General features: G+C 37.9%; 1 protein-coding gene across 1 annotated transcript; it reads left to right on the forward strand.

The window, feature by feature from the left end:
* The first annotated feature begins 583 nt into the window (after positions 1 to 583).
* LOC121653222 (low-density lipoprotein receptor-related protein 8-like) lies at positions 584 to 17,579 on the forward strand. Its single transcript, XM_042006555.1, has 14 exons — positions 584 to 639; positions 951 to 1,090; positions 2,133 to 2,258; positions 3,702 to 4,079; positions 6,250 to 6,369; positions 6,646 to 6,771; positions 8,203 to 8,374; positions 9,980 to 10,195; positions 10,771 to 10,889; positions 11,784 to 11,923; positions 12,059 to 12,200; positions 12,333 to 12,500; positions 14,424 to 14,584; positions 16,261 to 17,579. Exons 2-14 carry the CDS (start codon positions 1,030 to 1,032, stop codon positions 16,273 to 16,275), a joined length of 1,944 nt encoding a protein of 647 aa, XP_041862489.1. The 5' UTR covers positions 584 to 639; positions 951 to 1,029; the 3' UTR covers positions 16,276 to 17,579.
* Positions 17,580 to 24,678: the final 7,099 nt, after the last annotated feature.

The following is a 24,678-nucleotide window of genomic DNA, read 5'->3' on the forward strand; positions in this document are numbered from 1 at the left end:
AAAAGATGAGTGTTATATGGCAGCTTCTTCATCATCACTGTGTGTGATAGATGAATGTGAAACACACTGTAAAATTAAAAAATTCTGCACGAATTCAGAATAAGTACTATAAGAGATGTGGACCTAAAATTATAGGTGAACTAAACAATTGACTAATTTAGAGTTACAAGAAAGGTTGTACAAAGGGTGTAAATACAAATCTGTTGGAACATTTTCCTGTCTGCACATGGTTTCACCACTAAAAAATGCACAGATTATTTGAGTTTTGACTCTTAGAAATACTCATTGAGAATATAAAACACCAATCTAATGCAAATATATACAGCAGCAGGAGGTAAATATTCTCTGTTATTCTCTGTGCTAGAATATAAATTTATTGGGTTAAAAAACTCTTGGATCCTTGTCAGATTGTGAAAAGTGTGAACTTAGTTATAACTCATAAAGGTTATAAACCTAAAAATAAACAAGATGTGTGTATTTATTCTTAAAATTAAAATGCGTTGTAGAGATGATGGATTACCTCATATTACAAATTTATTTATAATAATGGCCACCATGTGTGTAACAATGAGGTCCAATCAGCAAACACAGAAACATCTGTGCAACTGTGTGGCAGTTGTCTACAGACTCAGCTCAAAAGTGACAAGTTGTTTACCCTCAGTATATTGCCGTATTGTATTAGTGTAGAAAATCACTAGTTCTGGGCATTTTCTACTTTGGACATTTTGTGACATCTATGTTCAAGTGAAATATAAAAAACAATTCTTTAAAAAATCTCGGTATAAAACGTATTTTTGTTAACAACTTTAAAATTCTAAATTGAGATTTTTTTATGTTAGAATAGTGTAATACACTAAACCAAATAAACTGCCTTTTAGACGCTGTAAACGTATCACAAAGATCAGATAAAACGAGTGAAATAGTAACAAAATTCATTCATTCATTCGTAGACCTCCAGTGTGACAGAAAGACTCTTGCGTCATAATCTTGCGCCGCATACCTCGTTTCTGTAGGACGCGTTGAACGAGCATGGGGCACCTTGTAGTTTTATTTCTTCTCATCTCGCCGCTCATCTACCGTCATATTCGAGGTAAGTAGTCAGGTTTGCAGTCTCTTGGTTGTTAAATAAACCATGAGCTTGTATTTGGTGTTTTGTGCATGACTAACACTGGCGGTTCTCAGTGGCTTGTCCACTTGTCACTTTGAATGAAGTCTTTCAATGCTAACTGGAGTGATTTTTTAATTACTTTTATTTTATTATTTTAAAACTGCAGTTAAATTGACAGTTTACTTAAGGTTTTCTCGCTGTTTTTGCGTTAACATGAATGTTAAATCGCAAGAAATTATACTGTCAGTGTTTATCCAGCATGTATGTGTGTGTGTGTGTGTGTGTGTGTGTGTGTGTGTGTGTGTGTGTGTGTGTGTGTGTGTGTGTGTGTAAGTAAGGACCATGCCATATTGATATTTTTAAACCATGCAGTGGGGGGAAAAACTAGCATAAAAGACCATCATACTTTGAGAAGATGACAGATGATCCATTACAGCCTGATCAATTTTATTTAAAAGGTTACACACTGGTAACACACAAAACACATGAACAAAATGACAGCATAACTAGACAACATTCAACAGCATAGCAGAAAAGAAATACTGCGCAGAATGTGTGAATCCAGAAAGGTGATTGCCTTAGGGCAGAAACTATGTGTGTTTGTTCCGTCTTTGATGTGCCTGTAGCGTTTGGCAGAGGGCAACAAGTTAAACATGAATTTGTCCTTGATGATATTTGGTGCATTACTGAGGCAGTGGGAGTTGTACATGTCCATCAGGGAAGGGAGAGAGCAAGTAATTTTCTCTGCAGTTTGCATACCCTCTGAAGCTGTTTCCTGTCTGCTTTGGGCTCTCTAGGTGAGTGGAAGAAGGTCAGAGTCAAATTAGTGCTCAAGTGGAGGTGTCACTGCTGCTGTGATGTCTATATGAATATGAGAATTAAATAAAAAAATAAAAAAAAATTTGTCATTAGAAGTGATCGCCATTACAGCACTGCTCTGTGGGACTTATTGGTAATCTTATCAGCTGATGTTTTACACAGTAACAGTAAAATGGTCATTCATTGTGTGTGTCTGCTGTTGCAGGTCACTCTTTGCCTGTCTGCCACGAGCAACTGGGGTTCAGGTGCGGTGATGGCTCGTGTGTCTCGAGTCTGAAGACATGTGATGGGCGTTCAGACTGTAAGGATGGATCAGATGAACGCCACTGCGGTGAGTTGACACTGTGATGGCAACCCTGATTGTGCACACCTGCGCACTGATCTCAGGACTCTGAGTATGACATGTAGAGACAATAAGGCAAGATATAGAAGTTCCCAAGCCTTATTAGTTGTGCTGCAGCTAATAAATGGTCCTAAATAATAAAACCAATACAACATAAATCCATGCAAAATATAGCCCCAGTAAGTCCAGAGAATCAGACTCTGCCTCATATTCATACCTCATAACTCACATAGTTCAAATGAACAATGTCAGGAACATAATATTCATCCTAACAAAGGTAATCTTCCATCCGACATTGACATCGTACCATGTGTGACCTTTTCTGTGAGATCATCTCATTTACTGTTACTGTGTGAGAATATGTCACCACAGATTTTTGTTTTCTAATCCCACTGAGAGTCTGTAGGATTAGAGCCTGAGACGTTGAATTCCAGAGGGATTTTGTTGTTGAGCTCGAACTGCAGGTTTGCTAAGAAGAACTCTGCAGGACAGAGATCTTTAAGACCTTAATGTGATTTCTGGCATTAAACCTTAACACTGTTGATGTGAGAAGAACCAGCATGCATGAAAGACTCGGGTTTGACTGGCTGCCAGAAGAACAAAGAAATAAACTTTTCTCAGAATCTGACTTTCATGAAAATCTTCTGTATGACATTACACACCAGTTTTGAGCACGTATTTGTTAGTTTCTGCCCTGGCAGAGGCTGTCTTTGATGTTGATCTCTCATGTATTAGGCCTAGTCATTGATCTACAGCTTTTTATTTATTCATTTACTTATTTTACAAATTAACTGACTAGGTTTATCTACTGGAGGTGGACGATAGGGACCCTACAGACTAAATGACAGCAGGAATAAAAACAAAGAATCTTTCTTATTAACACAAATGAGGGAAAGAGCTTTTGTCAGGAAGAATAAAGAAATCCTCAACAAGCACTGTGTTTTTTGTGTTTCTAAAACCTGATGTGAGAGAATTTGCTGAGGGATTAGCTTGCACATAGAAAACGTCTCTCTCAACAGCATTGATGGATTCAAGTAGCACTCTGCCATTCACTGGTTTCTCACAACATTGCTGCCAAAAAAAAACACAGGAACAAATCATGTCTAAGATTCCTGCAAGTCATTTTGAGTATTATGGTCATTATTTGACTTCTTCTAACTCAGGCAATATAGCAGATTGATAATTAATTATATTGGTCCCAGTTTGAATGTTATGTTAAATTTCTTAAGTTATATGCAGCTATTGTGTAAGTACATAGGCTATATTTGCTTTTTTTCTGCTATTAATTTGATCCTCTTTTTCTAATCCAGTACTAACCTCAACACTCCACTGAACTCCAACTGAAACTCTTCAGATTATATTTACAGTGAAACCCTGTGACACACTGTTCCTCAAAATACACTTCTGACTTACATCTCCGACTCTCCCCAGGCCATGTGTGGTGTAAGAACGATGAATTTGCCTGCCATAGCAAACAGTGTATATCAACAAAACTCTTATGTGATGGCGTTGATGATTGTGATAACGGGAGAGACGAGGATTCCTGCCACAACTGCACGGCTGGATTCTTCTCCTGCGGGCCGTCCGGTGCATGTCTGCCCAGAATAAAGCTCTGTGATGGGCGGACTGATTGCAGAGATGGACGGGATGAGACCTGGGAATTTTGTGGCTTGGCTAAGCCCATGCCTCAGACTTCCCCTGCTTGTGCGGTGTCGGAATATCACTGTGGCAATGGAGAATGCATCCGGCATGCATGGAGGTGTGACCACTCGCCAGACTGTTCCGATGGCAGCGATGAGGAAAATTGTGGTGAGTGATGTTATACAGCTGCATGTATTTCTCTAGAACTAATTACACATTTTTATTTAGTTTTGTTTTTTAAGTAAGAAGAAAAAAGATTAACTCGATATTTCATTTTGACTGTTGTCTTAAGTAACAGACACTTGATTTACAATATCTTAAGACTGAAATAAAGCATGATCTTTAAGGCCCAATACCTCCCCTGGGTGCTACTACTAAACCTTACTCCTTTGTTCTGCAGGAAAATTGTCTCTTTTCTTTTGTTGATTTAGGAGGAGTAGTCAGTCCAAAAACCCCTGCTGATGACTGTGATAACTTGATCTAAAAGAAAGGAGCACATTATATCTGCAAAACAAACGAGGCTAAGACTATGTGGTAGAGTCATGGGGAAGAACAGGGATTGGGCATTCAAACCTGCTCTGGATGGGTGGAAGAAAAAATAGTGTTGGCTTTACTATTTGATTTGCAGCCACAACCCCAACACACAGACAAGCTTGGTCCAAGTCTGCTTTTACTTTTATGATAACATTTTCTTTTGCAATGTTTCAATCCACCCAGCAACAGTAGATCATACATGTTCAATCTTGCTTATTATGAGGGAGGGAACATGTTCTTTGAATTATTTACACTTGGGGTGGCACTTTGTGGTCACATTCTAGTGGTGGCCCGTTTACATACTGGAGAGATGAGAGGTGGAAATGAATTTAGCTTTGTCAACATCAGGAAGTTTCATTACTTGACGGATACCTAATTTCAGATCAGACAAGATGATCATTCAGGAAGTGGTTGTGGTAAAGTGTCTGACTACAGCTTTCAAAAGTTTAATTTACTTATTGTTTTTATTGAATGCACTTTTAACCTTTTTTGTGCTAGTGATTATCATGCATCACTAAGAACCCCCCTTTTTACATTTCACTGCATGTTTTACTCTGTATCTCAGTGCATGTGACAAATAAAATTCTTTGACTTTGAAAAAATGTGGAATGATTTGAAACACTGTTATTGGTGCAAATCGAGATGCTTTAGCTATTCTTCATAAATAGTCTGCTGTTGTTCTGCTGACCACCCAGCAGAGGGCAGTATATTACTTTTCCACACAGTCCAGTCGTTTCACAGTAAGGCTCTCAACATCTTCAGATTGTGTTTCCTGCAGATTGCTGGGTTTAGTTGCTGGCTAAAATACTTTATCATTGTGTGGTTGCAGCTTTTTTCCCCCCTCAATGTTATAAGATAATACACTGAAAATATTAGAATTGGGAAAGTTATATTTTATAAATTATTTTATTATTGTTTATATAATTTTTATATTTATATTATTTTTCTTTTATAATAATTTCATGGAAAGAGGCTAATTTGATAGAATTTAACACTTTGAACACATCAAACCAATTGTATAGTAATGATTAAGCATGGTCATTTATCTACATTTTTTAATATACATTTAGCAATATCTCTATTTGATCTCATCTCACATACTCTGTTAGGCTGACATCACCAAATGGTTCATTCAGCTTTGTGGAGGATCTAGAAGAGCTCAAGACCTCTTCTGAATGTCCAGGTTAATATACCTGTGTGTGTTGTATGCCTTCTCACCTTATCTGTACTATAAGTTCTTAAAAGGCCATGACAATGGTTGGCATTATGGTAAATGGTCTGTATTTATATAGCACTTTTACCCAAAAAGTCCTTCTTCACTGGGCATGATGATGCATTATCAGTCATGTGTAAAGGACTTTTGAGTTTAGAGGTCCACAATTACATACATACATACATTACATGCCTTTTATATTGTCGCTCTTTGCATGCAGGAAGCCGTTGTAGGTTTCTGAAATTGTGACTAACACTAGGTGTAACTGCTATTGTTAGTTCCTGGTATTGACACATAACTGAGCATGACTTACCAACATTACAATAGGACATTGTGGCAGATGACTGACTTTCATACTGACAAGTGAAATGACGAGGCATTTCAGCCAGTGCGGCTGAAAAGAATGACTTTAACATGGAGAGTTGCTCAAATGAACTCCTAAAATATAACTTTAGAAAGTGCAATAACTTTTGGTGACATCATAGATTCCTCACTAGATCTTAGGAAAAAAAATTGTAAAGAAATAGAAATGATGCAGATAAGTGAGCAGCAGCGGTCTTGTTTGTAACTGCAGTTTCTCTGGTTTTGCAGATCAGGATGAGTGTCAGGTCAACAATGGCGGCTGCTCTCATTATTGTGTGGACCAGAAGATGGGTTTCTTCTGCCACTGCCCCGACAACATGAAGCTGGTGGACGACAGCCAATGTGAGGGTGAGCGACAGCCGGAGTTTAGTTTTATATTTATATGGTGAGGGTGCACATTCATGTGTGACTAATCAAACATGTAAAATTTTACACACTCAATGTAGTAACCAGACAATGGGTGACAGAAAGAGCCAGGATGACCAGGATCCTGTTTGCTCAGCCAGGATATAAGTGTTTACATTTTGATAAATATTTGATGTTTATACACTATTTCTGTGACGCAATGGAGCATCATGTTTGCAGAAATATAAGACCTTGTAACTTGTTTGCTTGTCCCTGTAGAGGTTGACATGTGCTTGGAGGGTGATGTGTGTGATCAGCTGTGTGTTCACATAAATGGCAACCTCACCTGTGACTGCCAAGAGGGCTATAACAGGACTCCAAATGCCGGAGAATGTAAAGCCAAAGGTGAGAAACTTATGTTGTAAGCAGCTAATGAGAGACATTACCAAGTTTCCACAGAAATCCCACAACAGAAGAGCTAAATCAGTATTTTTGTCATGCCCTTCACATTTGAAATGTTATTACCAGATTCTCTAAATTCCAGGCCACACACATTTTGTCCCAGGAAATTGGCTACAACTCTAAATTCACAATAAATATTCTGTTCAGTTTCAAAATATTAAATACGTTGTCAAGAACTGAAAAAGTGCATCTGTTGTATTTTTTGATTTACATAGATTATGTTTCTAAAAACAAATCCAAATATTTTTACAAATGTTAACATTGGAGCCTTCTTTAATTAACAACTCTCTCATGCATTGAACCTTTGAGTCTATGAATAGTTTTTCCAGATCTCATCTGAGGATACCAGAATTTGCTCCTAAAGTTTTTGGCTGTCGTCTTGCTTAAGCTTTTGTGAAATGTTCTATGTTTTTTATTTCTTTGACAGGGCATTACTTTGTTTCAAGCTTTTCATTTGAATAAAGAGCCTTCTCTTTTCATACTGCATGGAAACTGTGATTTAATAATTTGGAGAAACCTTCTTATGTAGTTTCCCTTAAAATTAAGTTCACCTGGGAAACAAATTATCTAACCAGTCTTAAATTGTTATCAGTGATCTAAACAGACAGGAGAAGCAACACAAACTAAGTCTTCCTCAGAAAAACTAAAACCCAAATGTTTAATAACTTAATTCCTGCATACATAATAAATTGGAACACAGTATATTATAGTGAATTTTGTTTTGACATGATTTGCAACTACTTGCCCTTTTACTGAAGATCCTTAATGGCCACTATCCTGCAGGTTTTAGATATTTGCTGCTCCAACGCACCTGATTCAGATGCAATGGATCTCCACAAAAAGTTCTGCAATGACACCTTTCTATTGTAATGTGTGCCCATACATCGAGCACGCAGGGTACTGAAAACTTTTAGTCACCAGACTTTTATTTTCTATTGTTCTGTGATGTCAAATCAGACACTGCATTGGTATAGTTGATTAATGATCTGTTTCAAGGTCTTCTTTTGTTTAGTTTTTTTCCTGATGTTTTATTAATGTAACGCCTGAGCTTCTTTGTTACGGTGGCTCTGAGGTACAAAACACAGCAAACAAAACCAAAACCACATTTTATCAGCTGGTGAAATGTTTTCCTTTTTCCTCGTAGGGCCTCTCTTTAGGGCAGTTTCTATAATCTGACCCTAAAATCAGGCACACTGTGACAACAGTCTGTGCCAGACATTTTAGCCACTTGTGAGAACTGGCTTTAAGTGAGAACTTTGGTCCAAAAAATGCAAGTTGTTGACATTGACTGTGTTGATACCATCCTGTTTTTCCTAGAAAATCTCAAGCTATGAAGAATAATACAAGTTACTTTTTGTTTGTCTTTTATTCCAGGAGAAGAGGCTCAGCTGGTTTTCACCACCTCAAAAGGAATACAGTTTAATAGTCTTGTTAACAGTGAGAATAAGGTACTGGCCCCACATTTACCAGGACCGGGCCCTGTGGCAGTCGTGGCTTCCAACCGAACACTGTACTGGGCTCAACATGGGCAAAAATCCATATACAGGTAACAAGCACAGGAAGAGCTGTTGCATCACTTGTGACAGTTGCATCTCCTGATGAAAATACAATATGTTAATATGTGTTTATAAATGTAAACACAGTAAGTTGTGGGAGTATACTGTAGGCAAGATAAGGCTCGGGACTCCAAATGGTGGAGGATGATGTGGTCAACAATTTGAAGAAGATTTCAAAATGACATTCTTTTAAAATGGAATAAAACAAATGCACACAACATGGCACAAATGTTATAAAACAGCACACTGAACATTAGTTTAACCATTTGGCATAAAGTGAAAAAAGAGACTTACAATGATAGGAAGAGTAGCCGACTAAACAAGAGACCGTAAGAAAGCAGAAAGCTGAAATCCTGATCTTGATATTTTATTAATAACAAACCACAGCTTTGCATGAGATCTGAGATAGGATAACTGTTAGTTGTTTTATTGGCACTCTTTCTAACCTATCTTTTATAAATAACTAGCTGTGCAAAGTCAATGTTAAGAAAATGCGTAACCAGCCAAAGTAAATTCACTGTTGGCATAAGCTTCAACATGTCACTTTATACCAACACCCACTATGTAGCACGAACACTCGTGCCATGTCTGCGCAACTGTTTGCTTCGAGTATACAGTACAAGTCTTAACATTATTAGCTCTTTTAATTCAGCCATACAGTCATATCCCAAAGCTTATGATAAAAGAATTACTCTTTTATTTGTTTTTTAAATCTAAAAAAAAATCAGACATACAAACAATACAAAAGTGCAATGATATGGACAAAGAAAAAGTCTGTTCAAAACTGGAACAATCACATCTGCTTCATACTGCCATTTTTAGTTATTTTTATGACATAACAGCTGTCACTTTGATGCACGCTGAGCAGTCAGACAACACGCACTATTGTCCTATTTTAAATTGGGCTTTCTATTCTCCTTGCTGCATGCTCAGTTTAAATGCTGTGAGCTATGGAATACAGGGTTGTTTGTTTTAACACAACTAAGCAATAATGTTCTAAATAGAGGGCTTTGATGCTACAATAAATAGTTTAACTATACACCCACCCCATTGTTAAAAACTACAATCTAATCTTTTTAAAAAGCCCTTTCCTGGCACAGAAATGGAAACTCCTCTGGACTTGTAGCCAGTATGTAAGACTGCTCTTTTACAGATAATGGAAATGGTGGTATTATTCCACTGACTCCTGCTGAATCTCTTGTTTTACAAGAAAACTAAACTTGAAGGTAAAGAGAGATTTCAGGAAGTTTTTTTTTTTCTTGTAAAGATACAGTTACAGTCAAAAGTCTGGACACACTTCCCATTACTGACTGGTACTATGTGAAATGAGTAGTTTCAAACAAAGTAGCACAAAATGTAAGTTTTACTTCATTTGTCATTTGTGTATTTAGCATAACTAAATACAGTTGGAGATGTGTATTTATGTCATTTATTGATTTAATCCTATTGTTTTTTGTTGAGTAGTTGGTAAAAGTAAATATAAGCAAGAATAAGTACTGGGTAGAGATGAAGTTGCATTTCATGGTTAAAAGTCACCATTTGTTTTGAGTTGTGGATGCTCATATAGTTTGAATGTTACATGCATGTTTTTTCAGGATCTCAGTGGATGAAAAGTCGCAGGAAGCAGTGTTGGTGCTGAAAGTCGAAGGCTCAGTGTCTGGCCTTGCCGTGGACTGGATTCACAGACTTCTCTATTGGACCAGTCCAGAGAGGGGTTCTGTTAATGTGGCACTGCTGGACAGTTCCTTTCAGCATCAGCTCGTCACAGGGCTCGACAGACCCTCTGCTGTTGCTGTGGATCCTCTCCAAGGGTGAGAGGGCCTGTACTATTACATTCAATCCAAAGCGCATCAGTATGGCCATTAAATGATTTACCAGATGAAATGTTGAGAAGATTTTATTTAAAATATATTGATTTATTTCCAAGCTTTGTTTTGAGAACTAACACACCACCATGTATATGTGATTAAATACAACATTTGTGCATTTAAGTACAGTTAACAGCTGCACATTAAAACTGGGTATGATTAAACAAGGTTTATTTGTAAGTGTTGAATCCTAAAGAGCTGCAAGAAAACATCCATCCACCCACACAAATTACATCATATCTATTTAAAAAGACTGACCTTGTATGAACCTGGCACTGATAACTACTGGGTCCAGTCTGGAAGAACAGTGTTGCATATGACTTTACACAAATAACAGAAATATAGTTATTTATTAATTTTTTTATTGGCAACCTATCACAGAGGCTATCAGGCAAAAGGTAGAATACACCATAGACAGGCCACCCGTTTATCTTGGTAAAGATATTTGTAGATAAAATTCAAAGCCAACTAACAGTAATGGAAAGTAGATTAAAACGCAGATGCTTTCGTTTTCTCAGCTTCCTCTTCTGGACACAGTGTGGGAGCTCTCCAAAGATCCAGAGGGCCAGCTTAAATGGGAGCGACAGGATAGATCTGGTCACCTCCTCAGTTCACCAGCCTGTTGCCGTCTCTCTGGGTATGTATGTTAAAAAAACATAATCCAGCCCCACACCACCATGCACTACATGGCACACCCCCCCAGAAGTTGTTTGCATGTTTTGTTTTTTGGTTTTTGATGTCTAATTGTAATTAAAACTGAGAGGCGAGTCACCACAGGGTACAACCAAAGAGGCCCCCGCTGCTCCTCCCCACATGATGTGCACACCTCCCAAATCCCTATGTGTGTGTGTGTGTGTGTATATGTGTGGGAGAGAGTGGGGAAGAAGAGGGGTCCAGGCATGTAAGTCCAGAGAGAAGTGAACTTCCCTCTAGAAGGTGAGCTGCTGGTGGCACTAGGCACCCCAGTTCCCCAGGACAAGACAAGCCAGGGGCAGCCGTCCCCCACGACCGGGTCAAACAGTGACTGCAGCCAGTGAGCCCCACCGACCCCAGAAGGCACCCACCCACCACATGCCTAAAGGGGAAGGACAAGAGGGGGGAGGAGGACAGTGGAAGAGCCCAGACCCACAGCCCACCACCCCCAGGCCTCCCCCACAAGTGCATGTGATCCCTCCCCACCCCACATACACACCTAAATCCTTGCACACTCTTACTCATCCTGGCACACACACAGCGTAAACACACACAAAACCTCTGTCTCATCACCTCCCCCTACTATCCCCCGAACCTCACACAGCCCCCCTTCAAACTCCTACACCCCTCCTGCCCCCGGGCCATATCCTGGGTCCCGGGGCATTGCACAGATAAGTTTGAGGAAGTGGTGAAATCCAGCTTCCCCTTTAAAACGGGAACATTGTGTTTTTACAAGAAGCGAAGTGGCTTTTACATCTGTGATTTAGTTTCAGTATGTTTCTCCTTCAGTGCTGCTGTTGATGGTGCACATTCATGAATGTGCTCTTGTATTCCCTAGATATGCCTCGCCAGCTGCTGTACTGGTTTGACCAGGGAATGAGGAGCATCTCAAGAGTAAATCTAGAGGGTCGTCACCGTAAAACAGTAGTACAATCTAACGGCTATCTGGACCGGTCATTTGGTCTCGCTGTGTTTGAGGTATCAGTCTTTTCTTGCACTGATTGATAGTAGCATCACACTTAAGATTTATAAAAAAAAAAAAACACAAATACAGATTGGTCTGATGGGAAACTGTCATGATGTGGCAGTAACTCCAATGTTTTATGTTTTTAGGGATATGTATACTGGGCTGAAGAAGTCACACGTTCCATCTGCCGAGCAAACAAGCACAATGGCAGAAACTTCCAGGTTCTGCTGTCTAACTTAACCTCACCAGGCGGTGTGGCCATTCTTCAGCCTGCTCTTCAACCGAACGGTATCACCAATTCAGAATGTGTCAGACTATAACTATGCTGTTTGATAAAGTGCAGTTTTGAGGTAATGTTTTTGCTCAAAGAAAATAAACCAGTTGGCTCCACCTCACAGTGATTATTCTGCTGCTTTTAAGGACCGTCTGCGTGTGGACTTCCTGGGGTGGTGTGCCAACATGAGTGTGCCGTTGACCTGCTGGCCAAGAGGCTGCAGTTTAGCTGCATTTCTCCTCCTGCCATTTCCTCTAAAACTACATCATCGACATTATCTGATACTGCATTTGCTGGAATCCTCTCATTAATCAGTAAGACTTCTACCTTCACCAGGAACTAAATCCTGTTTGTTATTCATGACAGTACGAGTCTGCCAGAAACATGAACTAGTCAAACAGAAAGCTGTCACCCAGCTTATTAGCATTCTCAACAAAAGCACCTGACAATAAGTTATCAGCCACAATGGATAAATATTGATTTTTTTACTCATATGGGTATCATTGTACAAAAGAAATCCTAAATGTGAGATAGAGGATATCCTTGTGCTGATGTTCTTTGTTCAGACAAATAGTTGTTCAACTGCACTTTATGACAAGGCAAATTCAAGAAGAGATAGCAGAAGTTCTGACTAAGCTGTCGGTTATAGTGTAAGAAAATGTGTAACAAGCTTCGTTTAGACCGAATATCCTTTCGAATTTCAGGCTTTTAAAATGGGACCAGTGTGTTTCATGTTAACATATTTAATTTTTCTGTATGCACTATTTTAAACTTTATTTAACTTCTTCACAAGGTCTGTGTTTTTTCTGCCTTCTAGTCGAAATGACACCAGATGTATGTATAGTCTTGGTCACAAAAGAAAGCCAATACATAAAGAAGTTATAGAATCAGCATGTGTTACTGTGTCAGAGTAAATTCACATGAAACACAATAGAAAATGTCTTCTTCTAAAAGAAAAACACATTACTATCAGTAAAAACCAAAGGATAGCAGCCCAATTCATCTAGGAATTGGCAATGTATGATGAGTAACAATGCAAAAATAGAAAACTGTTAGCCGGAGAAGTTTTTTTCAGATGTTTTAATATAAGTGTTATGTAGATAAATGTCTCCAAAATGCATCAGCTGATTTTAAATATCGACACCTATCAATCCTCAGTCGGGAGAATTAAGGTACCCCCCCACGTTACTATTGTAAGATGAGATGGGCTTTTGTTTTGGGTGAACATAACTTTCACATTTGAATGTGTCTGCAGGTTGTTTGAGATTAGTGTAGTGTGTATCATTTTTCTGTTAGTAATTTATTTAATTAGGTTTCTGTTTCATTCATTAGATCTAATATTTGGTTTTATTATGAATAAATCAACATGCAGATGAATTTGAGGTTCTGTTAAAGGGAACATATTTGAACTTTTTTTTTTCAAGAATTATCGGAATATTAACTTATCTGAGCGAACAGTTATTCTTATAATGCAATAACTCTGTTAAGAACTCCGTTACTTTTTTAGCAAAAAGTAACTAGTAACTATAATTACTTTTTTAAAACTATAAAACCCGCCTCATCATGTAAACTACCAGGAACCTTCCTGATTCATTTAAAACAAAGGCAGAGTCATAGGAGTTCTCATTAGCAGAGTCTTTTTTTTATGTATGTAATAAAACATTTGACCAGCAAAAGTTTTTTTTTGTTTGTTTGTTTTTTTGTTTTTTGTTTTTGCTTATTTTTGCTTTTTTGCTTATTTGGCCACTTGCTTGCAGAGTTTTTGTCACATGGTGATGAGACAGACCACTTTGTAATGAGCAGACTGCTGCTAGTATTAGTGTACTGCATGTATCTCATGCTGCCTTTTTTCTTTCTTTCTTCCTTTTTTTATTATTTATTCCAAATATGCAAAAAGTTCTAGGCTTCCCAACTACTACTAAACAAATTCTTTACACGGCATAATACAGAAATTAATTTGAGGATGCAAAACTAAAACAGAAAGAAAATTGACATATTCAAAAAGGAGTGAAAAGAAACATAGCTTGTTAGCTCCCACCCCTTTGATGGGCCATTTGATGGGTTTCTCTCAAATGCCCTTCATTACAGCTCTGCCTAGTCATACCAGCCATCTGTTTGTACAACCCAAGGAGATGGCTGACATCATGCAAAAAGCTTACGTCAGCCTCCTGCTGTACTTGTTGCCCAGTTTGTAAAGGGCCCATGAAGTAATGTGTGTTTTATGTGTTTTTTTCCAGTGTTTCTCAGCATGCTGCTGGTGGGAATGGCTCTGTGGTGGTGGAGAGAAGAGTGCTCATCTTCCAGGTCTTTTACTGTGCAAAGCTTCTCCCTTAAAGAGTCCCAAGATCCTCTCATCAGCCAGGAGCCACCTGTGGGCCCAAACACATTTCTGGGAAAGGCAAGTGAAGTTAACTTACAAACACAGAGACCTTTATTTACCTCCCCCTGGGCAGAAATTTCAGACATTCATGTATGTGTTCACTTCATTTGCTCTTCATTGCTATTTTGGAGTCAGTTTTTATGATGTGGCTGAGGGCACACAGCTTACAAGAGACAAACACAAAATGTACATTTAAGGACTGAAAAGAGCACATTGAGTTGTCCCTGTAATGTCTTTCTGCACCGAAAGGCTCTGAAAACATTTTCCCACTTCAGCTTCTCAATACAATTAGTAGCTTTTTGGTTGACTTTGTGATCAGTGTTGTCATAATATTAATGGTGATGAAAACGGCACAAGGAAAACTACAAGTGCTTTTATAAGTCATTTCATTCATTTTCTATACCGCTTATTCCAATTCAGGGTCGCTGGGTCATTTTATTTCTCTAATTTCATCCTTCTCCCCTCCTCGTTCCTCCGTCCTCTTGCTTGTGACCTATACATCATTTACAGCGAAAAATTCTGAAGGACACCTCAAGTCCTTAAAGGCACCAGGAGGAAAGGGGATCGAGGAGTAAAGAGCCTTAAGTGAAGATGCATCTGAATATGTTTTGCATGCTTTAATGGCGTCCATTAACATGCGAAGAGGTCTCTACATATTTGCATTAATCTGACATGCTGCTAAATTTTATAAAATGTTGTATTCTTCATTTTACAGCTATGTTTTGCTCCCTATGACCACCCTGCAAATAAGACATTACAATGAAAGATGAGAATCTTGTGAGACTTGTTTTGAATTCTTTCATTGCCTTTCATCTGATCAAGCTATACCCATACATCTCTGATTAAGCTGAAGTATAAATATACACTCTGTAATTCCAAATGACAGAGCTTCTTTTCGCCCATGTTTATACAGTGATATCACTTCACCCATTGTCTGTCTGTAATGAAGAAAAGGTGCTGCCCCTTTAAATGATCAACAGGTGTTTCCTCTTTAGAATGTCCCAAAATAAAAATTAAAAAAAAAAAACTCATGATTGTGACATCACCAGGAAGGTTGTTGACTCACTTGAGCCAGAGAAATCTGAGCAATTTTTATCATCAGTGAGAAGTAACTTACATGTAAAGTGTTTACCCAGTAAAGAGTTTTTGAAAACCACCTCATAATCTTGAGGGTTTTCTAGGAAACTTGAGTAGTTGCTGTCCACTAGCATTTTTATTTGTCAGCCTCAGCTAGAAATGTATGGACTTTGACAGCTTCAGTTTGGTTTTTATTGGACATTATTGTCTTTCCCTTTTATGTTCACAGGATCTCTCGAAATTATCACATACAAGAGAATACCTCAGGTTACACCAAGCTCAATAGGGAGAGGAAAAAACTTTGCACTCAGCGTGTAATGAATATATATATGAGTAGGGTTAAAAGTTGAAAAAAAAATGAGACTGTTAAACTGTTAAAGTGAAACACACAAGACGTTCAAGTTTTGACACCTCGACAACTAGATTGGTGCGAAAAACCGACGTGTGATTTGGCAGAAAAGTCTCACCACATGCCTTTTAACAACTTACTCCCTTAAAAAAAAATAAAAAATAATTTCCGGTCGCGGTGAGTGAAAGTCCTTGACTTGTAATGTTTACCAGGTTTTGCAGAAAAATACACTTTGACCAGTTTAATGTGGTGTTTTCTCTGCTGCCAGGAAACCAATGCATGAGCTGGACTTGGATGGTGAATAAAGCTGAGTGAGCCTGTCCTGCTAATAATGTCAACCCTGTAGTGACTTCAGAACCGACACACCCAGCTGATCAGACTCCAACCAGCCAACTCCCACCACTTCCCCCAGGAGGTAAACATCACGCAAATAATGACATGAATATTTGTGTTGTGGGAGGGGAGGAGGCCTGCTGTCATTACTGTTGTGCCTTAATTTTTAAGGGTAATTTTAGTCCTGGCGACTGTCTAAGTGGACAGCACTGGACAAATAGACTTCTAATTTCTTTTTTAGATATCAACCAAATGAATAAATGCCTTGGTTAATGACTTGTTTAAAATGTTAAGAGTTGTGTTAAAGCCTGAAAGTCTAATTGAATGAATAACAGATTATATAGAAAAAAAAGAAACCAATATATTTCTGCTCTTTATTTTTTTCCTATATTTGTTTTGGGCTGTTGAGCAGACAAAACAAGTAATTGGTAGACCTTCCTTAATTTTGTATTAGAGAAGTTACCATATGCAATACCTTTATTTTTAATTGCACTTTGTTTTCCAGTGTTTTGTTTCTATCCTTTTTAGTATTGTGGATATGTTTTACTGTAGAATATCAAACAGGAATCATGATTAATCTGATTTAAGTATTTGAGGAAAAACTCCTGCTGTAAGGTTTTCTCTTGGCCTTTGTAACTTAGACATTTCTATACATGTTAGTGTCAAACTTCAGTAAGCACTGTGGACTGTGTGGACTGTATGCTACCTGTTGGATTTTGGAATTTGTTAAGCCTAATATTTTAGGCTTAACATGTTTCATTTCTTAGCATTTTTCTGCTCAGTTAATCTTTGGGATCACTCCTATTTTTCCTTTCTTACATTTAAAAGCTGGTGCTTATGATATGTAAGAGAATTTAATGGTGTCTTTGTTCATTAAAGCTGGATCAGTTCTCCAAACCACAATCCATTTACAAGCTGAAATTCAGCACAAAGTTGGATGAATTGCAACAATACTGTTATGTACGAGGGGAAAGAGATGAGAGAATATGTTTAGTTTCATGTTTGCTTTCTGAAAACTGGCTCTAATATGGGAACAAAAACGTGTGCTATCTTTTGTGAAATGTGTCAGTGTTAATTAAGAGATCATTTTGTTAGTGTTTGCTGAAACTACTGAGTAGTGTGGTGGGTATTTATTTTCAAGGAAGCATTTATTTATTTTGTGCAGCTTTACAAATGCACACATGTGGTTTATTTGAATGTAGCCTAACTCTGTTCAGTGCTGTAAATGAATCAAATAAAAACCTAATGTTTTCAGGTATTTGTGTCTTTATTTACCTGTTGCACATTGAGTGATCTCAGTCTAGAGTGAGTATTGATGTTTATCTCCTGAACATGCATGGTAGATTAATCTTTAACAAGCGCATAAAACCAGAGCGGATAATACTGACTTCTTAATGCTTATTAAAATGTAATTTTTCTTTATCTTTTAATGAATGCAAGACAAATGAAGGGAAAATGTCATGGTAACTTTATTATCGGTCTCCACATCCCTGCTAAATTAATTTGCAGAATGATCTGCTTGGCTTCTGTTTCTAGAGCAGCAGCCGTGTCTCAGGGTTGAAACTGAAAAGCAATGTGCATTATCACAAGCTTGCACGTTAATAATACAGTTGACCCGAGAAGTTTCATAACGTCCTCCCATCTTGTATTGCAACGTGTTTAAAACTGATGCTACATGCCAAGTCTTAGTGGAGAAAACTTGTTTTAAGCCTCTGACAGATTAGAATGGTTGTCAGATTTATACTCTGGTGTTAATCATGAATGGAGACGTGGATCTGTTGATGTTTATGAGGTTTATGCTCAATGTGATTTTAATTCAATCCTCCATTAACCTCACACTTATATCAAAAAGGCCGAACAAGTAGGTTAAAGGAGAAGATGAAAATTAAAGTTAACAGATGAGCAAGATGTGTATTTTGACAGTATGGTTGTTAGCTTTGGGTTTGTGGAGGTTTTGTAAATGTGTTTTCTGTAGACGCTCTGATTACCTCCCACATTCAAAGGCATTCTGAGCATGCTGTGTGTATGCATGGTTGATGATGCTTCTGTTTGCCCTGTAACACAGTGAGGACCTGTACTGACAGCCTGTAGCTAGCACCCGATGCCCATTGGTAACAGATATAGTTACAAGTCCTCTGTGTTTCTCTGCAAGATAAAATGGGAAGAGCTTATGGATGGATTTGTATTTGTAACTGTCTGTTTATTCATAAGAGATATTATAGTAGAATCTAACATTTCTGGGGTAAATGTTATACCAACAATTTTAGTCTTGCATTCAATAAAGTCACATAAAATATGCTCCCCTAAATATGTCCCATTGTCAGAAAAAAATAAACATCAGTGTCTGTAACCATGGTGCATTCTGAGTTATTCACAAAAGGATGCATCTGTTAATTGTTAATCTGTTCCCTTTAACTAAAAGGATACATTTATAATAGTCTCTTGTGTTAAGTTATCAAAGCTGTATAAGGAAATGTCTGAGCTGTCTGAGGAAATTAAAGCGAGCTAGCCATTTACCTCATCCCTTTCAAATCCATAAACCAAGTTTCCTAGTCTCATCACTGCTCTTTTTACTTTAAAAGAAGAATGGAAAGGCACATGTGAAATTAAATTAATTTATTCCTCCTCCTTGATCTCCTCTTAGGTGAATTAAAGCCATTCTCTGTGCAGAAAAAAACACAGTGGTATCTACTAATTTATTCTGAAAGTCCTGGACAACACGCTCAGCTACATGTTGTAGCATGTTGTCCAGGGATATCTCATGGAACACATGCGTGTTCCATGAGATATCAGTTCCTGTGGAACCAGTTTTTCTGATTATTCAGCAATACAACATATGTTGCTTGAATACTTTTCCCTAGAGTGTTCTTTTCATTGTTTATTCTCTTTTTGTTCTGGTGTATTGACTTCCTGCCTTACATTACAAATGGTATGCCTGCTCAGAGAGGGCTTAGTTGCAGAGATATTTGCAAAACCACAATTCCACTGTTAGTGCCCTTCTAAAGGGCGTTGTGAGAAACTAAACATTGTCATTTCCTCAGGATAATAAAGCTGATAAAAGCTCCAGTCTGCTGCAGAAGGAAAGTTGTTTTATATTCCTAAATATACAAACACCCTAATTTGCTTGTTAGTTCTCTGCAAAGATTCTTTTATTCTTTATTTATGATCTTTCCCTCCCCCCCAGTAGGTTTTCCAGAAAAAGGGCCCCATCAACTCTGAGAAAGAAATTTCATACTGGGAACTGAAGAGTTATTTTGTGTTCATCTTACTTTATAATAAATATTTTAATTAAACATGCTCATTGATGACATGGAATGCATAGGACAGCAGATTTTCAATACAAGTGATGTAAACACAGGATGTTACATGAAAAAAAAACGTGCATGGGTTGGTCTGGCAGTTTGTTTGTGTCCATTGTTTTGTATTTCTTCCTTTACTTCCTTTTACACTGACCAACTGACTCACAATTGTTCGCAGCCGTGTATGTGTGCGTGATAAGAAGGAAGTCCTCTCCAAAAGATCAACCTACATTTCTCTCTCTGCTGCTGTTTACTCCTGTACGTTTCCAGCTCTTCTTATCTGCCTGTTGACTGGTTTTCTACCTTCCTGGATTATTTTTTTTTTTTTTTTTGTTACTGCCTGCTTCAACCTGGAAACATTTTGCTCTATTTTGTGTGGTTCTCTCTGACTTTGACCTTCAGATTGTTTTGCAGATTTCGTTTGGATTCTGGACCAAGCTTATTTCTCTTTTGGATGAATAGAAGGAAATACTGGACCCTTGGAGTACACTGCCTGAATCAGAATAATCTGGCGCTATTAACCCTCTAGTTCCCTCTTACAGTATCTCCTGTTCAGTAGTTGCTCGCAGTTTCCTGGTGGAGATTCCAGATCAGGATTGCATCACTTCTCCTGATACGTTTATATACCTGAAACATTGCCCTATGGTCATTCAGTTCTCAAAGTCTGTTCTCCAATGTCCACAGATGAGCCTACTGCCAAGGACCTGATATAACTGTCTTGAGCTATCTTCCTGTGCACAATAAAATCTTATTCATCCAATCCTGAGGTCTCTGATCTTTTGAGGGTCCAATCTGCTGAAGTGTGACAGGTTTAGGTTTAGGAAAGCTAAGGGGTTCCCAGTCATGAGACCACCATGTATATAAAGCCTATAGCCACAACCATGCACTTACAAACATAGAAGTGTTTTTACAATTGTGATTCTTAAAAACTCAGAACAAGCTAGCTCTAATCGCTAGCCCACAAAAAAGAAAATTACATCCTATCTTTTATCCTATCATTTACTTAAATCAAAACAACTTATACTAACAAAGCAAAAAAGAAAACTTGACTACTATTTACTACGTCCTCAAACATTTGCATCTCCCTCACCACTGCATTCAACTAAATAAACTGACCTGTTTTTCTTTGCAAATAAACACATTTCCAATTTGAAAGTCTTTTGAGATTTACATATTTATTTGCAGGAGAAAGTCATTTACAAAATGTGCCACGGTCGCCCCTGGCAACCTGTAGCCTGTAAACAGACATTTTAAATTTGTGTTGCAAAAGTGGTCTCTCAGACTTGTTTGGGCTGGAAAATTCTGTTGTTGGGTGACCTGTATAGACAGTATCTGGTGCTTTATATGCCCCCCAGTGACTGACTGACTGACTGAATGCAAGTTTTAGTTAAGTTATAGTTAAAATTATTATGTTAAAGATTTCATGCATGTTTTCAGATTATTTCATATATAGGTGTTTTGTAATTCAAGCTAAAAACAAGAAAAACGCTTTATTTAATTACGTGCATGGATAACTTTGTAACTTCGAAGAGGATATTGTGGCTCTAAGATGATTTGCATATTTGATTGGTTGGGCAGGCTAACAAGGGGTGGGGCTGGGACCTGATCAAACAACACAGTCAGGCAAGCCTGGAGTAGAGCCACACAGTTTTTTGACCTCTCTTACTCTCATTTCATGGCATTATGTTTTATTTATTTTATTTTCCATACTATAGAGAACTAATGGACCATTTTTTTTTTGTGAAGTTTTAAAGTAAACTGTTTGACTGAATACGAAAGATCTTGTGGAGTTTTTGTTTTTTACAAGTGACACGTGGATGAAAGCAAGGGTCAGAGCGTCAAACTAAGGCTTTACAAAAAGGAAGATACACTGACTTTCTTTCTTTCTTTCTTTCTTCATTTCCTTCCTTCCTTCCTTCCTTCCTTCCAGTGCAGTGCCTGCCTACAAAGCAAGGGCATTGTGAAATTGTCCTTTCGTTCTTCTGTACAGCACTGTGGTCCACATTGGTTGTTTTAAAGTGCTTATAAATAAAGCTGAATTTATCTGGATAAGGAATTGCATAAATAAATATGGACGTGAGTTTTTATGCAATTTGTTTTTTGGTAATATGTTTCCACAGAACAATTAAGAATATATCAGAAGCCTAGAAATGTAAAAACTGCCCTTCAGGCCCATGCAGAAACCCCTAAAGGCCCATTTATGCGCAGATGGACATTTTAATTTGTCTCCTGTGTCATTTGATCAGTTTTCTGGGGGTTTGCAGAAAACAGAGCAATACCACCGGAAATTGCATGGACAGTGTTGAGCAGTACAGTTGGCATGTGACTAGCGAAAGGAGCAAACCAGAGAAGAAGAAGAATAGGAGGAGGAGGAGAAGGAGGAAGAAGAAGAAAAAGGAGAAGGGATGAAAACTGACACAGAGAAAAACCTGACCATAGCAGATTGATAAATATTTAAACAACCATAATGTTGAAAGTTAGAAACAAATTAAATGTGCGCTACAGGGACAAGCTTGCTCTGTATAGTATATGGATATATATATGGATATATGGATCATCAATGATCCATATGAAATGTTGACTAAAGAGAGGACCTGAGACCCCGACACTTTACCTCATCTGACTTCCTGACATTTTTGTGTATCTGGTTCCTGGTGTGAGCGCCTTTACTGAGGTTCATCTTAGAAATTTTAAGTTTTTGGAGGCTCATGTACAGTTCAAAAACCCTCTATTTGTCAGTTTACCTGATCAAATATGGCAAACACCCTTGTAGGGATTACTAGGAGAATTTGTCAAGCTCTAAAAAAGCCCTCGTACTGGCTGGGTTACATCCAGTTTCTCAGACTGGCTCAGCTGAGTGCTGTTTGAGTCCCATTCATTCATCGCTAGCCGTCCTTAGACTGCTTGCTTGCTTTGTCGACTTGTGCTAGCTTAAAAACATGCAGAGGAACCTATTGTTAAATTTCTTGGATATGGAACAAAATAAGCATACAATCGTCTCACTAAGCGAAATGTTCACACTTACCAAAATGAAAATGCCATGAGCACACTCAACCAGCCTGAGATATCAGAACATTTTATATCTGTGTGTCTCATTGCAGATATCCACACCATCCACCTCCTCCTTGTTACTTTGGACAGAAGACCCCCTTGATTTTTTTTTCCATGGAGGAAAAACATAAAAAACAGCCCATTTGCTATTTGTTCCCATCAATCATGTGCATTACAACTCACTATGCAACAAGTTCTCCCCTTGTCGATCCCAGCGCCTCACAAGTGGCCTCCAACAGTGGCTATTTTTCCTGTCAGCCACCGCAGGGCCAGTGTCGTCACATTCCCATGCCATATTGTAAAGATGGCGGAAAAGATAAAGCTGTAAAAGATGTTTCTAAATTGTTAATGACAGTTTATTGGATGGTTATTCCTTTGAATATGTGGTTTTAGAATTTGAAAAATACGATAAAGGATATATGTTATCAAATTTTTGATTATTATGACCAAATTCTTTTTGCACAAATGTGAATTCTCTCAGAAGAAGCCACTTTTCTCAATGTTTGACAAAATGTTGGTTTCATATGTTAATACAATCAAAACAATTTACAAGAAGGCTAGAAAAACTATGACTGTATACAACATACAACTTGTGTCCTACATGAATTGTGAAACTTATTCATTTGTAGTTATTTGTCCTTTGTTTTGGTTACCCCTTGGTTTGTTGTTTTTGTCTTGTTTGCTCTTTGTTCTTTTCCATTTAATGTTTATTTTCTTCTCTATAGTTGTTAAACCAACTTATGTCGATAACTGATGTCAAAAGGGGACATAACTCAAAACTCACTAGTGGATGAATTGACCTACTAACCATGGCAATGTGAAAAAATGCATGGAAGCATAAGGGTGGCAAGGAATGACAATGTTTTAGAATCAGAATCAGAATCAGATAAAAGGGCATACCAATTTATATTCATGAGGGAGCATAAATGGACCTTCAAGGGAAAGGTACCCAAAGTGAAAAAAACAACATGGAAACTACAATTACAAACCAGATGCAAATTGAAGGGGGGGACCTTGTTTTTTAAGTGAAATTCTGGCATTAAACCAGGGTACAAAGCAAAAATATGCTTTATGTGGGAATAGCAGGCCCAGTGTTGTAAAAATCATGAAGGCAAACAAAGCCCAGTGCAAGCTGAGACTCAATAGATTTAGAATCAGGAGGAAACAGGGCACGGAAAGGGATACATGATACACTGACAATCTAGTTAGTACTATACACAGTAGAGAAATGCCTTCACTGCTTTTCATGTTTGTTCAAATTATTCAAACACAGATTAAACAAATCTAGCCTTTAGCCACCAGATATAGGGGCAAGTGAAATTTTTTTGGCCCCTGAGTCTTTGTTCAAAGGCTAAGTTCAATGGAGTTTTTTGTTCTCTTTTTAAATAGGATGCTTTTCAAAACCAGTTTTCTAGTACATGTGTGAGGATGGTATTTACAAGTGGTGGGCCATCAGGGCCAGCAAGGCCCTCTCTGCTGGCCTAAATACTATCAGAAGTAGTGACCTACATTTACAGCCTAAATTCTAATTTTATTCCATGAAATTGTATTAATTTACAACAGTCTGTTCTCTTAATTTCTTAGCGTTTCTCTTGTATGCACTGCTTCCATTACGTGATGTGGATGTTAGCTTTTTTGTCCAATCAGATTTTAGCCTCTTTGTGCTGCAGTGTCAGTCTAATCTGCCTAGGGCCTTCAGAATCAGTGGTGCTGGTTGATTTAACTTAAACCATATTAGCAATGGGACATTTTATTTAACCAATCAGATTTCAAATGTGCCTCATAATAAAGTCAGCATTTGTGCGTCCTCTGATTGATTGGAGCAAAACTGTTACATCCAAGGTCAACTAACAGAACACATCTTGTAGCAATCTGCACATATCATTACATTTGAGTTAAAAGTTTTCACAGCCACAATAGATGAGGGAGGAGGAGAAATTGACTTGGTCTCGGAAATGCTAAAAAAAAAACTTTCAAAGCGAACTTTTCCAGAAAAGCTGGAC

Source organism: Melanotaenia boesemani, chromosome 14, assembly GCF_017639745.1.
Source record: "Melanotaenia boesemani isolate fMelBoe1 chromosome 14, fMelBoe1.pri, whole genome shotgun sequence".
Taxonomy (NCBI): domain Eukaryota; kingdom Metazoa; phylum Chordata; class Actinopteri; order Atheriniformes; family Melanotaeniidae; genus Melanotaenia; species Melanotaenia boesemani.